At 40.0% G+C, this 16461-nt stretch overlaps 1 protein-coding gene across 1 annotated transcript in view; it reads left to right on the plus strand.

Annotated features, from left to right (window-relative positions):
- ZCCHC24 (zinc finger CCHC-type containing 24) overlaps window positions 1–16461 on the plus strand; it is a 110548-nt gene that overhangs the window by 80370 nt on the left and 13717 nt on the right. The window contains exon 3 of the mRNA XM_064662562.1: window positions 14801–14965. Coding sequence (XP_064518632.1) covers window positions 14801–14965 — 165 coding nt within the window. The remainder of the gene's footprint in view (window positions 1–14800; window positions 14966–16461) is intronic.

The raw sequence follows: 16461 nt of genomic DNA on the forward strand, positions 1-16461 counted from the left end.
CTTCCTCCCGAGCCCTCCTCATTATGCCCGGGCACACAAAGAGCCAGCTGCACTGGGGAGAGGAGCCCGCCGTGCTGGCTGGGCCCAAGGGGGGCCGGAAACCAGGACCAGCCACCGCTTTTGTCGCCTTTTAAAAATCGAGGGTTTGTGTTGAGCCTGCAGAGGATAATGAGCCTCTCACCAGGCACACACTGAACTGCACATCCCCCTGAAGCGCAGAGCGGATAAAGTTAACTGGTCCTTGGAAAGACTGAAAAAAATAAATCAAGAGACTAGAAGGCTTTTGCTGCTGTGCCAGTCTCTCACAAGGGTTTGAATCTGTGGCTTACCAGAACAGCACAGCCTTGACATTACTTCTAGATTGGGAAAATAACACTCTTAGATTCAGAGACTTTATTATACGTCAGGTGTTTCTGACTTCTTTGTGTTCCTGTTCTATTTTATCATTCCACATAGATTTCTTTCTTAAATCAGTAAGACTGCTGAAATAGTCCCACTAAACTGGGATTATTAATATGGAAACAAATCAAGGACTCCTGATTAGTTTTTCTGAATGGTTTAAAATTTTTCCTCCTACAAGATCAAAGCAAATTTACTTGTGTGACATCTCTGCAAGCACAGCAGGCATGAATCTACCCTTAGACTAGACAGGAGGAGTATTAGGGTGAAACAGGAAAGGGGAAGCAGTAGCAAAAGAGATACAGAACTGCACTCCTCCCTTCCCCAAGTCTTCATCCAACCTCTCCAATCATCTGCAGCAAACACTATGGCAAACATTTTACACCAGATGCTTCTTGCACAATACCTTTTTAAAAATGAATAGTTTCTTAGCCTTGAGCAAACAACATAGAGACATCATCTAGTAAAGATATTGTGCTGTGGCCTGTTCACTGTCTGTGTCAGGAAGACTGCCTTAGATCTTAGAAAAATTGAAGATGGCCTTGGTCACAAACATGTTCCCATGACAAGCACTGAACACAGCACCAAGTCTTGTCATGCCTTTTGTGCCCTGCAGCCCCTTGGTGGATCCTCTGATCCCATAACATTTCAACTAGGAGGTGTATTCTCCCTGTGTAATAATGGGGCTTTCACTTCAATCATCTCTGGATATACAAACTGTCTGCTTTGACAAAACTGGAATCAGATATTTTGAACAGGGTGATGAATTTCTAAAATAGGACTAGAACCTTAGGAAAAAACTGTTCTCAATCATATGCAGTAGCTGAACACCACAGCTGTCCTTCCCGTGTGCTTTCTGGTGCAGTATGTTCTTCACTAGTAAAAGAGATACCTAACTTGTTGGTGGGGTTTGGTGTTCACTTGGGTTTTTTTCTTGAAAAAAGTTTCTCCCTTCGGGGAGAAAGATTTACTCTGTAAGGCCTATTCATGTCCCAGTCCATCTCCTGATGTTTCTTGGGGACACTGTACGTCAAAGAATAGGAAACTACCAGTTGGCCTCAGGCCACTTCCCCACTTTGGTTCAGCTGCTAGCAACAGGTCTGGGGTACTGCCAATATTATGTGCTCAGAGCAATCCAATGTGAGACTATGGTGAAATGTGTCCTATGGTGACAGCTACTACTGTGTACACAGGCAGTAAAGCATTGACTTTCAGGAAGTGAGATTTTAAGCATCAATGATAAGGAAATGCTGTGTGTGAGTGTCTTTGACAATAAATTCTTAAATATAGGAAATGCTGTTGGGGCCACTGTACAAACATATTGTGAAGGTTTCAAACGGTTGATTAGTTTTGCTTTTTAAAGAAGGAACAAGCAAAGAGGTAATGGAAAAAAAAACTGGAATAGAAATGTCATCTACTTGCATGAAAGGAAATGGTGATTACAGCTCACTTGTTTAGACAGTTACCATTTTGTTTCACTTTTCTGACTATATTATGGTCAAAACAGTTTCCTTTCAAAATCTTTAATAGCAATGATTATCTTAAACTCAAAGCTCCAGCTACACAGCTGTACAGAACGAGCCTAAAACATAGGTGTCCAAAAGACTTCATTTCTTACAGTACAGCCAGGCAGCCTGATGAGTCAGACATGAGTTTCCTATTTCAACATAGAAAAGATTTTATTTCTTTTAAAAACGCACACAACATCCGCGGCCTGATTCAACCTATGACCTTTTAGTCTCCCAAGAAGTTTCAGATAAATGTCATCCTGGCTTATTTTGTGACAGATGAGAAAAACAAAATAATTAAGAGTGAAAAGATAAAGTCAGTTAACTAACAGAAGGCAGAATCTGAATAGTTGAAAAGGCTATAAATTTTATTCTGTATTTTTTGTGCAGTCATCTAGTTGCCACTTATCTCCTTTCATTCTACCACAAGTCTGATGTGAGAACTCCTGTTCACACAACACTGCCTGTATTGTCCTCTTACCTTCAGATACCCATTAGTATTCCCACTCTTTACTTATTGATTGCAGTCCTTCCTTCCTCACCTTCAAAGCACTAAATATTTCTGCACATGATCAAGAAAGATATTACAGAGGGAACGAGTTTGCCTCAGCTTGTTTTCACAAGAATTTCAGTAAAAAGTTCTTGTATCACTACAGACATCAACTACGAATCTCACAGAATGGTTAACAAAGTTTGGCAGCTGCTGATGCTGTTCTGATAGCACGACACAAGTAATTTTTCAGACGGTTCAAGTTAGTTTTGCACAGAGTGGAAAAAAAAAAAACAACAGTGAAGGAGCCTGGTGGAAAATGCAAATACAACTGCAGGAACAGGATGGACTGTGAAGGGAGGGAAGGATGGAAGAGATAAGAGGTGCAGATACCTACTATACTATCACAAACTTCATATCAAAGGACGGTTGTCTTTGGGTCATCTAAAAATATAGGTATACATGCCTATAAGCTTTCGCTACAAACCAATGGTTATGTTTACAACAGCGAGATTTTTCTGATGCACTTCAATTAAGATGTTAAAAACTTGCTCTTTCATCATGGAGAGACTTGGCCTACTGTAGAAGAAAATTCTAACAAGGAGTTCCTCCCAGGCACCTGTACATGCACAGATGTTCAAAGCAAGCAAGGACCTCTCAAGCAGTGCCGTGCACATGAACTAAGGTAGCTGGGATTTGATGGCTCTTGAGGTAGATGAATGAACACATGGGTTTCTAAAACTTTCTTCTACTCATTATGCTAATGTATAACCTGGCAGAATATTTCTAGAGGAAAGAACACTGGGACAAGAAAAAAAGTCCCTTTCACATTATTGAACACAATAACCATCTATGCCGTTTACGTATCAGCAGCTGAAGTCATGTTTCATTTTTGGGTTATGCATAGCATGTCTTTTTCCAGGCTCAAAAAGAATGCTGTAATTTAAAGCAGGCTGACTCAATTGGTGTTTTTGTATGTCATCTCATAGACAGCATGGTGTGGGGGGAAAGTGGAGGGAAGGAGGATGAGGTGGAAAAAGGGAGGGCGGTTGCTCATCTGGTCTTTATTTCCTTTCCCTGTTTCTTAATAGTTCAAGCAAAGGGCCCATTCCAGCTAGAAGCAATGACACTCTTGCTGTGGTATTTAATCTTGGAGGAGGACAGGCCACAGCCTGCCCTGTGTGCTGGTGTCCTGGGAGGCTGCATCACTATGCTGCTATGGAGTGGGGAGGTTAGAGGGGGCAGGTAGCCCTTGTGCTGCATTTGTTGCAGTGGGAAGATTTTCAAAGAGAGCCCAAGCTTCATCTTTTGCATAAAGAATTTCCTATATAGAAGTCCTTGTAACAACTGTGTATGTACTTGCCTTACCTTCTGCCATGTCCTTTTATTTACTTTTTTGATGATGTATCAGTGGAGATGTCATTTTCAATTAACTGCTTGTGACATTTCTGCCTTAAACCAGTCAGGTTGTAGGGAAAACAAACGGTATGAACAAAATCATCTCTACTTAGAGCCTTTAAAAAAAATGGCTCAAAGAGGTGAGGTCATGGTCACCAGTGACAGTCCAATAGCAGTCCGTGTTCAAAACCCTCATCTGAGGATTGTGTAACTCAAGATTCATGCATACTGCTCACTTTTGTAGTAACAAACATCGATTATACTCCCAGAACTTGAGGTTCACTAGTACTGCCCATACTCCAGGTGAAAAATTGAAACATGGATCAAGTAACTTGTCTACAAAGCCACAGAAAGAGACTGTATTCAAGCCAGGAACAAAACCTCAGGCTTGCAGAGGCCCAGCCCTGCACCTTAACCACAAGATCACATTCTTGTGATCCTGCACTCTCCTGTTGGAATTTTCTTACTGTAGTTCTGCCTATTCTCATGCAGTGTGCAGGATATGCCATAAACCAGGTCTTGAATTCTTAAGAATTTATCGGGTAGTTGAAAGAGATCCTGTCCCTTTCAGAGCAGAAGGAAGGAAGAAGGCTGAGTTCTTCTAGAAACATCCTTTCCCCTCAAACTTGCCCTTATCATCTTAACAATATTTCCTTTGCTTTTCAAGAGTTGTTTTGAAGAGATAAAACCTTTACATGAGCAAAAGCATTTCTAATTCAGGATAAAAGAAATCCACCATTATGATAATTTGTACACATATGAATGGAACAAGAAAAAAGGTTGTCAGTGCAGAGGATGCAACAAGTAACATAAAGTCAAATCAGAGCAAAACAAGCAATTTCCTGAGTGGTAACATTGATAAAGCTGCATTTCATATTGCATTGTGCAATTGCATTGAATTAGAATATTCTCTGCTTTGCCACCTCCTTCTCCTCCCTGCTTCCTAGTGCAATGCCGTCCCCTGCACAGTCCTTGCCCAGCCTGCAGAGCACTAAGCACTCATCGTTTGCCCACTTGCAGAGCCCGGGATAATGACTATTCAGGAAGCTGCATATGAACTGGATATATTTCTTAAAATTTTTTTATTAGTTAAGGATATTAAAGTATCTGTTCTATGGGGTTAAACATGTTGTGGGATACAAAGTGTTAGGATGGGAAAAACAGATAATGCTTTGGGGTGACGCAGTTCCATTTAAAAACCGGGCAAGAAATTAATGGTTTTTTTAGATATATGAATGTCAAAGATTCTAATTGGAATAAAATCATTATTTATTATAATGTCCTTGTTAATGTCATCCAAGTCCTACAAACCACTCTACCTCCAAGGGAAAAGTACTTTAACATAAAGCAGTGATCTCCCCTGACATCCCTGGACATCAACAAACTGTTTCCAATGAACAAGTGAAAGTAGAAGATTCTCAAGCTGAAATTTCTTCTTAAGATCACTGATGTATTAAAATCCCTCCCCAAGTACTTTCAACATGTATAGCCCAGCAGATATTTGGCTTAGGAAAGCCACAAGAGGTCCAGACTGACATAAGAATAAAGCCACCAAATGATACAGCTGTCATACAACAGGATTTTACAATGCCACTCAAGCAGCAGAGAAATCTATCTCCCATCATCACCTGCAGACCTCTTTATATTTAACACAGGTCTTTTCTCTACTCCCTTTGTAAATTGACACCAAAGGTATATCAAGAGCAAGTACTACAGGTTTTGCAAACTACCATGTCTGCAGTTGAAGTTACAATACAGTTTTCAAACAGTCCAAACAGTAAGGATAACACTATTATTCTGCATGTAGTTTGAAGAGAGCTAAGTCTCAGATTCCCAGTTGAAACATAAACCAAAAAGCAATGCAAGCTCTACGGTCACTGCATAAACTGGAAGATTATCTGATCAAAATCCTCTTTTGAAAATTTGCTTTGACCAATTAGTGGTGCACCCAGTCTAGCCTGGACAGTCTTCTCATGGAGTTTCTTTACCTGGAGATTTAATATGGAAAGAAATACTATCACAGGATCAACTGGAGATCTGCATCATAAATCAATCCACATCTTTTCTTCAGGTAGAGACTTTGCATAAGCACATCTCAGAACAGCAATAAAGCAGAAAGCAGCATCCCACATGTTGAATTTGGCTTCAATAGCACCTGCCACTCACTTAGATTTGGAATAAAATTACCTTCAGTGACATCTGTCCGCCTTTCTCTTTCTAAGAGTCTCCTGACCCATGGGGAGGCAAGGGGTCTACTGGAACTACTCCACTGCTTTGTAAAGGACAGAAGTTTGTAATCCTTAGACCTGTCAGCTTGTCACCAGATCAGTGCCCTAGTTGTGCCACAATGGGCCTAGGGGAATTGTGATATCCACATGAAGGCATCTGAGATGGCCCAGTCAAACAGGTCCAAAAGAATGAGTCTTGACCTCAGCTTGGAAGAGGTAATGCTAGATTATAGCAAGGGTTTGACCCTCTCTTCTCCAAAGCTTAATTCCAACTACTAAATAAATACCAACATATTTAATATAGTGTGCTACCAGAGGGGGAGGGAGAGGAGGAGAGTATTGCTATTGTATGTTTTCAGGCAACGGATGAAGAGGGACAAAAGAGTCAAAACATCAGGAAACTATTAAAATGAATACATTCCTAGTTTCTTCATAATTAATTCAGCATGTCCAATTTTGTATCAGAGAAGGGGAAAGAAGGATTTTGACCACTTCCTTTTTATCTCAAGCTGTTTGGAAGAATATGATCTTGTAACACTGAAAAGAAGTGCCTCACTGCATCCCAGCAGGCGAGTGTAATTTTAACTCTTCCTCATGCCTAATTTGATATGCAAATCTCTATGTTCTTTTTGACATACGGTTCTTAAATTATACAGCAAAGACCCAGGTTCGCTTAGGCACTATCCATCCCTATTTTCTAGCCCCATCCACCTTTTTTTCCACTTTGTACTGCATTAAACAATACCTTGAAAACAGTTTTCACTATTCAATTCCCTAAGAGACTTTTTTCAGTATGCTTACTTCGTTGCACAAGTTAATATTTGGTCAAATTTTAATGGTTATCTTCACGTGCATAAGAACCAGAGACCTATTCTTTCCTTGTGCTTGAAATTTTAGGTTCTGGGTTAGGCTGAGTTATGCAATACTTTCAAAAGAAGATTCATTAGGCAGCTATTTATATGCTCAAGTAATTCCATTGTTTTCAAGGTCCTAGGGGAACAAACGTATTAAAGCTGTGATTGGCCACAAATACAGACAATCCATTTGGGAGCTCTTTCATAGTCATTCAACGAAAAAAGAGTAGCATGTGTAGGTAAAATAAGTCCTTAAAGTACAGTTAACCAAGATAATTACTTGCAGCTTTCCTTAATAGAAGATTTGGGTAGGGTTGGTTCAGTTCTGTGGCTCTGAAAGTCTACCAAACACATTAAACACTTGATCATTGCCTGTTGCCCTGTATAGAATGTGATACATTAAATATTTGAGCATACCTAGAAAATTGATCTGAGGTTAGTTAGAATTGTGAATGCAAGGGGAGTTTCACCTTCTACTAAGGCTGCACTAACAAGCCTCATCTAGGGAGAACATTTTTCTGTACAGTACACTATACATGCAAATTTTCTTCTTTGAAAAGGATTGACTGGAAGTTTTCAGTGTTATTTGCTTGGGTTTTTTGTAACAGCCCTTTAGATAACTCAGATGAAGCTACATTACCATACATAGCCCAAAGTGATTTATACAGTGACACAACTGCAGAAATGACGGGGAACAGCAAAAGGGCCTCTCCCCACTACAGATGAAGAGCTGAGGTACAATCTGATAACATGACCTGACCAAGATCAGAGAGGAACTTAAGGCTATATACTCAGTCCAGGTATTGGAAGTCCAGCATCGGTCCCATCACCACATTACCATTCTACCAAATAGTTTTGTGTTCTACTGCTTTCTTGTGTCAATATGACCAAGTCCTTTTTTATGTGGACAGAGGCCTGTGAAAACAGCATCCTATTCCTGAATGCAGCTGTTTACTCAGACTGTATGGTACTGAGCTTTTACACGGTTTTATCTCCGTACTAGCTGTGGAATGATGACTAGGATTGGCAAAGCAGAAAACCCACCTTATCAACTTCCCAGAACATTCAGCATTGACTAATTGGCACATCAAGTATTTGTGGAATTGCCAAATATTAGCTACTATTATGCTTCAAACTAACTTAGCATAGTAATGAGTATTATATATCTTTGACCCAAGCATGGTTCTAATGATCAGTTCAACTAGACATTTAGTAGGAGAAGAAAAGCCCTTGTTCCTAAAAGCGTGGTTAGGACTCTGAAAAATCCGCAAAACCAGATTTTGATTTAAATGTTAGAATGTTTGCCAAGCTTCTTGGATTTCTAGACTTTGATCAACATGTCCATGACAACTATGTCTATTGCTTTAATCATCATCAGAAAGCATATGCGTGTTATTAGTAACAAATACTGCTGAATCTTATTCTTGGTTTGCCATTGTGGAAACAAGATCAAGATCACAGCTAACTACAATATACTGACAACACTGATTTTTCAAAGCAACCAAGAGGTAAATACAAAAAATGGCAAATAAAATTGGGCTTCTGCCATTTCAAAATTTACCTGTAAAATTTCATTGACGCAGCTTAATCAGTATGCTTTTAAATGTTTGCCAAAGATTAACACTTGGGTTGTAACAGCAGAAGTAGGGTATTTGTTCAAGAAAAAAAAAACAAACAACAGCTAATGCTATTTGGATTGCACACTACACAAACTTGCATGTTTTGTTTAATGCTCTGCTCCTGGAAAAATTGTGTTCCATTCTAAACATCATCCTGCTAGACAGATACTCCAGAGCCAGGGAAGTAGAGGACTATATTTACACTCAGTAGTAGTACATGTATAAAGGTGAAATAAAGAAAGGAGAAATGTGCATAGAAGCAAAATTCTGTATACACTTGACTGTGAAATTATTGCCCAAATAAGGTGACAGAATATACTAATTGCAAGAGCACAGTATATGACAACCACAGAGCAATGAGTAGACACACAGAAAGCCTAAGCAGTCTTACCACTTCTAATTTTACATTTCTTTGAGAGGCCAAGCATCAGCTCCAGTAATTCATTGGCCCCTTTTCCCCAGCTGAACACACTGACAGCAAGAAGGAAGGCTACAATACACATCCTGCCGTAGAGATATGCTGAGAAATCTGACCAACTTTATCACAAGCCTGACTGTAATAGTTCCATTATTTGGAACTTCTATACAAAGCCACCTCCTACTACCTTGATCAGGTTCTAAGAGTGGGAGAGTGGTACAAATGTGAAAAAAAGGTTTCAGGTAAACAATAACAATTGATGAGCTTTAACTGCCCTGAAAAACAGGTCTGTTTCTGTGACTGCAAAGGTGTAAAAACCATACACTGAACTCCCCAGGCAGAGGCTGAAGTAACCCTAAGCCATATGACAGACAGGACTCCTAAGAAAATCCCAGTCAAATAAAACACATATTGGCCTCCTGATAAGCTACCCAAACAAGTTTTCAATTTTTTTTTTTTTACTTTTCAGCCATGTCTTGTTCAGATATAATTTTGTCATAAATCTCTAATCTGAAATATCCAAAACAACTAGAAATTCCATAATATCTATTTTTCAGCAAAAAAAGACTTTTTTATTTAAACAGTAATGATGTAATGAAGACTCTGCTTTCTGACAATTATCCCTCTTTTCCTTTAACAGGCCTGTATCAAGTAAGATTTATCATATCACTAGTACGCAAATTAAACTAGAGACAAAGCTGAAAAAGGCATTAATTTGGTTTCTGTATCTCCTAGATACTCTTTCTATATTGCATGTACTAATTAAAGATGTAGCAACTGTTGATTTAAATACCTTAGAAGTCTCCAGTGTCACACATCAGCAATATCATGAACCAGCAACATGGACTACACAAAGCAATAGACCAGCTATGTTAAAATTCATTTCCTAAGCACATAACCTATCTGCCTGTTTTCTGTTGATGCTCAGATTTATATGAACACAAAAGTCAGGAAGGACAAAAGAAAAGGGTTGACCAATCTAAAGATTCCCGTTTATGTGCCATTTTGACATGTGTGCGTGTCCTCATTGTCTACACAGCATACACAGAGCTGAGAAAGGTCAGAGGACTTCTGTGAATTTCCCAACCCTCTACAACTTTCTGCAGTCCTAGTAGTAAGAATGCCACAACACCCAGTACACCAAAATCAGTCTTAATATTTTATTTTTCATTTTTTAGTTGGACATTTTGGGTATGCATTATCATCATTTCATCTTTATTAAAAATACACACTTACAGTAGCACCAAAATAAGAGTGCTAGGGCTTTTTTAATGCCATCTCCTAGTTGTGCAGACTTTCAGTCAAGAGTGTTGAAGGGTTCACATTTCAAAATACAGCTCTGACCCTCCCACTCCCACAAACCACTTGGGAGCCAGTCAGAGCATCAAGCTGTTGTTTGCTATTATTGCTTTTCTGCTTCATTTTTGATGATGCATGCTTACAAGCAGACCCTCACAGAGTTCTTCTATAAAGGGGATCCACCTACCAGTGTCATGCTGATTTCATCTTTCCCCATGCTGTACACAGCTTTTCAGCTGTGCAAAACAAACTTGGGGGAAGATGAGGGGAAGAAAAGCATTAACTACATTGTTCCTCTATATTTTATTTTGCTTTGAGGAAATTCTCAGTCCCATGTTGTTTAAAATGAATCCAGCTTTAAACAGGGCATGGGGGGGGTGTGTTTTGTTTTTGCTGACTCTGCAAACTGATACTTTGAGTGAATTGTTTAGGGAAAGCAGAGAAGCAAAGAGTCCTTTATTATGTCTGTCACTGCCAAGTGATTTGGCAGATTCCTTCATGAAATGCACTGTGTGATAGGTTGAGAGAGAGCTCGACTGGCCAGTTACCAGCAGAAAAGCTCAACTTAAATACTTTTAAAATCTTATTATGGCCAATTTGTGGTTTTGGCTGAAGAAAGAAAGAGGATGAAAAATAGAGGCAGCTGGGTGTCAGTGAGGGATGGAATATTGAGGTAACTTTCATTACTGTGCCACAGAAAATCCACTGGTTTTGTACGTTCATTGTATCCAGCTAAGGCAAACACACCCACTGGCTAGGTACACCTGCAGAGGTGGTTTCATTTGTCTCAGCATTTGTCCAAAGACAAAACAGCACAAAGGATCTGTTGCCTATGCCTTGATCTCTACATTGAGACATAAGCAATGGCTAGTTTCTCCTTGCATAAAAATCTGTTCAGTTTTGATCCTCCCCAAAGGCCTACCTGTCCTGGATGAGGTAAATCCTTGAAATGTCTGAGTGAACACATACACAAGTTTTTGCAGACATGGATAGAAACCAGGCCAGGGACTACCTGAGCCTACAGGCAATGGGACAGCGTATGTTAACATGGTAACAAAATATTGTACCATTATTAACAGGGGCATAACTCTGCCAGGTTAACTCTGGACATAAATAAATCCCTATCTGCATAAAGAGTAAGAAGAGATAATGCTCAGAACAGGAATTGCAAGATCTAAACACCAACCGAGGCCTATTATTAACCACCATTCAAATGGAGCTGGGATGGGAAAGGAATAGGAGGCTAATGGTTTAAACAAGGTAAATCCCACATTCCGTAAAAGAAGGGTCTTTAAATTGATACCAAATGACAAAATGTATATTCTTGCTCCTTTTTGGCACTTGGTTAAGAACTGGTGAAAACAGCTCTTGCCCTCTGGCTGGACGAGGGCTGAGATACCTCTGCTGCAGAGTGACTGGGTGCTCGAGCACCCTGCGGGCAGGGCTGGCTGCTCCTGCGCCAAGGAGCAAGCTGTTTCTTGGAAATGTTTGTGCAATTCAGCTGTGCTGCTGCTGGAGCCAGACACTTTAAATAATATTAAAAAAAAAAAAAAAGAAAAAAAGAAAACACCCAGCCTCAGATCTCTCAGAGTGTTAGTGTATCTCAGTCAGGTTTTGCCTTCCACCAAATACTGTCAAATATCTGTTTTGTTTGGATCTGAAGGGTGGAGGGAGTTGGAGGATTGCCTTTGCTGCTGTCAGTGCTTCCTAATGATGTTTCTCGCTAGAGAAAATGAGCTTGCTTGTTTGAGAATCCAAATTCCCTGTGGGGCACAGTTAGGGAAACTGAAGATATGGGCAGGAAAATAATATCTGTTAGGGCAACATATAAACATCCATAAAGCAGAATAGCAAAACACCTACAGAGAATGCTGTAGCTTCGCCAGCAAGCTAATTAAAGTCACTGACTAAGGAGGGAGCTGTGACAGTCGAAAAGTTAAAATAAAAATAAATCAGAAGTTTAGTCTAGCAATTATAACAGGAAATTACCGACAGAGTCAGTGCTCCTGCATTCTTTTCCTGGTTCTGTTTCCGATTTGCTGAGAAAGTCAGATAAGCGAGATTTTTAAAGTAGCTTCTAATTTGGAAAGCCTCCATTTCTAATGCCCGGCTGTACACATAGACTTCACAGACTAGCATCTTCAGTGCCCCCCTGTGCATTTGTGAGGGCAGAGCATTTCAGGGTATTGGTGTCTCTGAAGTCAACTACCAGACCTGGAGAAACCCATAGTTACAAGCCTGCCCAAAGCAGCCATCCCTGAAAGCTTCCTGTCTGTGAATTGTGGCTGGCGCAACATATTGCGGTGGGAGTCTGAAGTTTAAATGCTCTTTATGGCTGACATAACATATTGCAGTGGGAGTGTTATGTTTAAATACTCTTTGTAAACATTTACAAGACTTCTAAGACACACTCTGTCTCCAAAGTCAGTGTTATTACTTTGGAAATAATGAACTCTGTGACCTGCACGTTTTCTGAAAGGACTGCTGCTTGGTAGGGGCAAGGAAGCTGCATTCCCAGGTCTGACTGCAAGAGGAGTTTTTAAGTAGAGTGTGACTTAGAGAATCAGAAATAGCTTGCTTCTGTTCAATAACATAGCCCCAATTGAAACTGCATATAAAGAAATCTGTGATGCCTCAGGAGGAGGGGGAAGGTCTCTCAATCATGAGAGCTTTCTTTATACAGGGTTCCTATTCAATTCCATGAGAATTTCTAAATGAAGAGAGCATGTGGCTCCTTCTTACACTGACTTGTGCTACGAGCTCCTCAGAGGCAGAACCGAATTAAGTGTTCAGAATAAGGATGTCTCCATAAATTGACATTTTCCTGCCCTATATTCAATTGCAATCTCTCATCCTTATCAAGGGACACCATGGATCAGAGGGTTACACTCTGGGTGCCTGCCAGCACTCATATAGTTGTGAAAGTCAGAATGTTTCTCATTACAGCAATGAACTTTTTTTTTCTTCTGTGCAATACTACTGCAAATACGTGTGTCCTGGTGTCAACTTCATCTTTGCAATGAGCCAGAATATTTACAGTGGCTTGGCAGACTGAGTGTCATGAAACAAATTATTATAGATGTGATCGGATCGCTACTGATCTGATCTTTTAAAGAATATTGCTGTGCTGAGGAATAAGCATAAAAAACCCCAGAGAATGTTGTTTACTGACACTACAGAGGAGAAAAAAAAAGGCCAGAGTAGGTTTGGGGTCCCCTGCTCTTCCACCCACCACATGTGGGGGAGAGCACACTCCATGTTCCTTTGCCTCTTGCTCCCACGTGCAACCCTGGAGGTAACACAGTGTACACCCTCTCCATCAGCCACGGGAGAGGAGTCTCAGAGCTTCTGCCAACCACCTGCTTTTGCAGCCCATGTTTTCACATCGCAAGCAATTTGGATCTACACACTGAGAAATTGTACGAGCTCCCAAAACAAAAAACAAACAAAAAAAAAACGCCTTCCCAGCATGATGGGTCATTTAACCTTCGTAAACTTTGTCTGGGAACCTTAAAAAAGAAAAGCTGCTTAGGTGTGACATAAAAATAAGTGACAAGGAATCCTTTGATAGGTGATCATACGACTCTGCCACTTACACAGGCAAAAAAAATCTGCCATTAGGCAACAACAAACTAAACATAGTGAATACATGGACAGTATTTCAACACCTGCTAGAGACTCTGGAAAATGGCTTCATCTTTGCAGCTATGTTAGGACAGCTGTATGCAATACTCTCATCTTCACATTAACATATTAATTTTTCAGGTACCTTGCTACATTTTGTTAAGTACCACACACAGTTTTAGCGAGTGAATGTATCTACAAAAAATAAATGTGGTATTTGCATAAGGTCATTGACAACTCTACCAACTTCCCTAGATAAAAAGGCTTTCTTTAAGGGACATTTAACATTTGGACATCAAACCAGTCCATTTGAGAATCCCTTCCTGTTTCCTTCAAAAGGTAGAAATCAGTAAAACCATTTACCAAGAGCCAGAAACCAGACAAATTTAATAAAAGTTATTATTTCCACTAATCAAAATGTCTTTCCTTCATACTCAATCCCAGTTTGTGCGCTCCCATGTGATAATCCACATACTAATGAATTGCCAATATTTAATTCTTTACAGGCTGTGCAAAGCTGAATTATTAAAAATCTTCTTAATGTCAGGTTTCAGTGGAGAATATACTAGATTTCTTAACTAGAATTTCTAGTTAAAAAGTAGTCCTTTAGTAGTGAGCTACTCCTCCAGATTATATAGATATTACTAGCAATATGTATGCAAGAGAGATGATCTTATAATGAAGCCAATATTAAAACTGTTGGAGAAGGTATTTAGAAATATGCCTGTGCACTATGTTCACTGCCACTAACAAGTATTATAAGTCCTCTTGAACTTTTGAACACTTCTTACAGAAACAACTCTCAGCTTCAACATATGTACTCTTTATTAAGAGGATATGACCTTCCTGTCTGCCTTCATTATCTTTTGCCCAAAGCTTCCTAATTAAAAAACCCTTCACTTTTCTGCTACCCTCCCTCCACCCATTTTCAGTCATTCATTGCTACTTCCCTTTGTTTTGTAGGCTCGTCCAAAAGGAGAAGGCCTGACACCATACCAGGGCAAGAAACGCTGCTTTGGTGAATATAAGTGCCCCAAATGCAAGAGAAAATGGATGAGTGGAAACTCCTGGGCTAACATGGGACAAGAATGTATCAAGTGCCACATTAACGTTTATCCTCACAAACAGGTAGGAGAAGTGCAGACCTGCTGGCAACAGGTTTGGAACTAGGAATGCTCTTGACTTTGTAAAGTGTGGGTAAGGGTTAAACAGAACTTGACATGTACTACAGCATATCACAGCAAATGGTTTCCCAGATGAGCTGTTTGTCTCAGTCCTGGAAATCTGGAGAGGCGTCAGAGTTGCAATTTGAACATTCTTTTTTTCAGTAAAAATACCTCAAACCCAAAATCTTTACCTGCCTTTCTTATAGAAACAGACTGTGGGGCCTTTTAATCTGAGAGTAAAACAAGTTCACCAATAAAAATGGGCCTCCTAGTTCTTCCAATTCTCTTCATATTTATATCAATTTATTGCTTCATTCCACTGGTGTCAGCAGTTATTTCTTATGTGTACTACTTTTTTTCACCTGTTGGATTTCATCAAGGGGCTCTGTCTACCTACAAAGAGCAGTGATAAAAGAGAATACGAAGATTACTCTTGCCTAAAAAATTCCTTGGTTAATAACACTAACTTGAGACAATCTCAAAGCTTAGAAGGTCTCCTGTTCCTTGCCTCAGTTTAGACAGCTTGTCTAAAAAATCCAAAATCCAGGCTGAGCAATGAAGTCATTTATCACATGCATGGAACTACAGTCTTGAGGGTGAGAGAAATTACAAGGTCATTGATTTATAACACTTCATAAATATTTACCTTGTTTTTCTAAGTTCTTTCCATCATTTATGTTAATGTTCAAAGAGTCAAGAAATCATTCAAGAGGTGTCTCATGGACACCGTACAAGAGGCATTGTAGACTTGGATATGTACATTCTGTAGTAAAGAAGTTTTGCAAGTCATCAGTTGTCCAGAGTTGCCCCTCATGGCAACTTATCTGCTTAGTAGTACTAAAACCAGAGACATACTGTTGGAAGGGTTGCAGTTTACAGTGCTGCCATAAGCTGTGCTTGCCCTGGAGTCACATACATGGTGTTTTCTGGGGAATAATCACAGCATGTGCAGTGCAGGTTTCCACAGCTGAACCCCATTGCTATGTTTGCATGCCATTCTCTAAGGACACCATAACTCAAGGATGTGGAAGAGCTTTGCTCTTCTTGTCTATCCATGTGTTCCTGTCCCACCAGTAGGTATTGCAGTTATTTGAGATCTTTGGGACAAGACTATATTTCTGCTAGGCTTCTTCATATAAATAACTTGCAGCCAGTCACTAGTGCTCTTCCCCAAAATGTGAACTTAGAACCTCGAGCTGAAAGATTTTTACATCCCAGTGTCACTGCCTCACCTCCATGTACTTCTATTTCTCAGTGTTGCCATTGTCATCCTTCCTAGTCTTTTTCATTCTTGCAGAGGTGCTCTGTGTTGCTTCTGATTAAACATAACAGCAATAGCCTGGCAGTAAAGAGAACAGCATCAGTTCATGCAGAGCCAGCAGCAGAGGAGAGCCAACAGGCTGCAGGAGGTCTGTGCTGCTTCTTGACAGAGCCTCCTGTTTGCCAGCCCATATATGG

This window comes from Pseudopipra pipra, chromosome 8 (assembly GCF_036250125.1).
Source record: "Pseudopipra pipra isolate bDixPip1 chromosome 8, bDixPip1.hap1, whole genome shotgun sequence".
Lineage (NCBI taxonomy): Eukaryota > Metazoa > Chordata > Aves > Passeriformes > Pipridae > Pseudopipra > Pseudopipra pipra.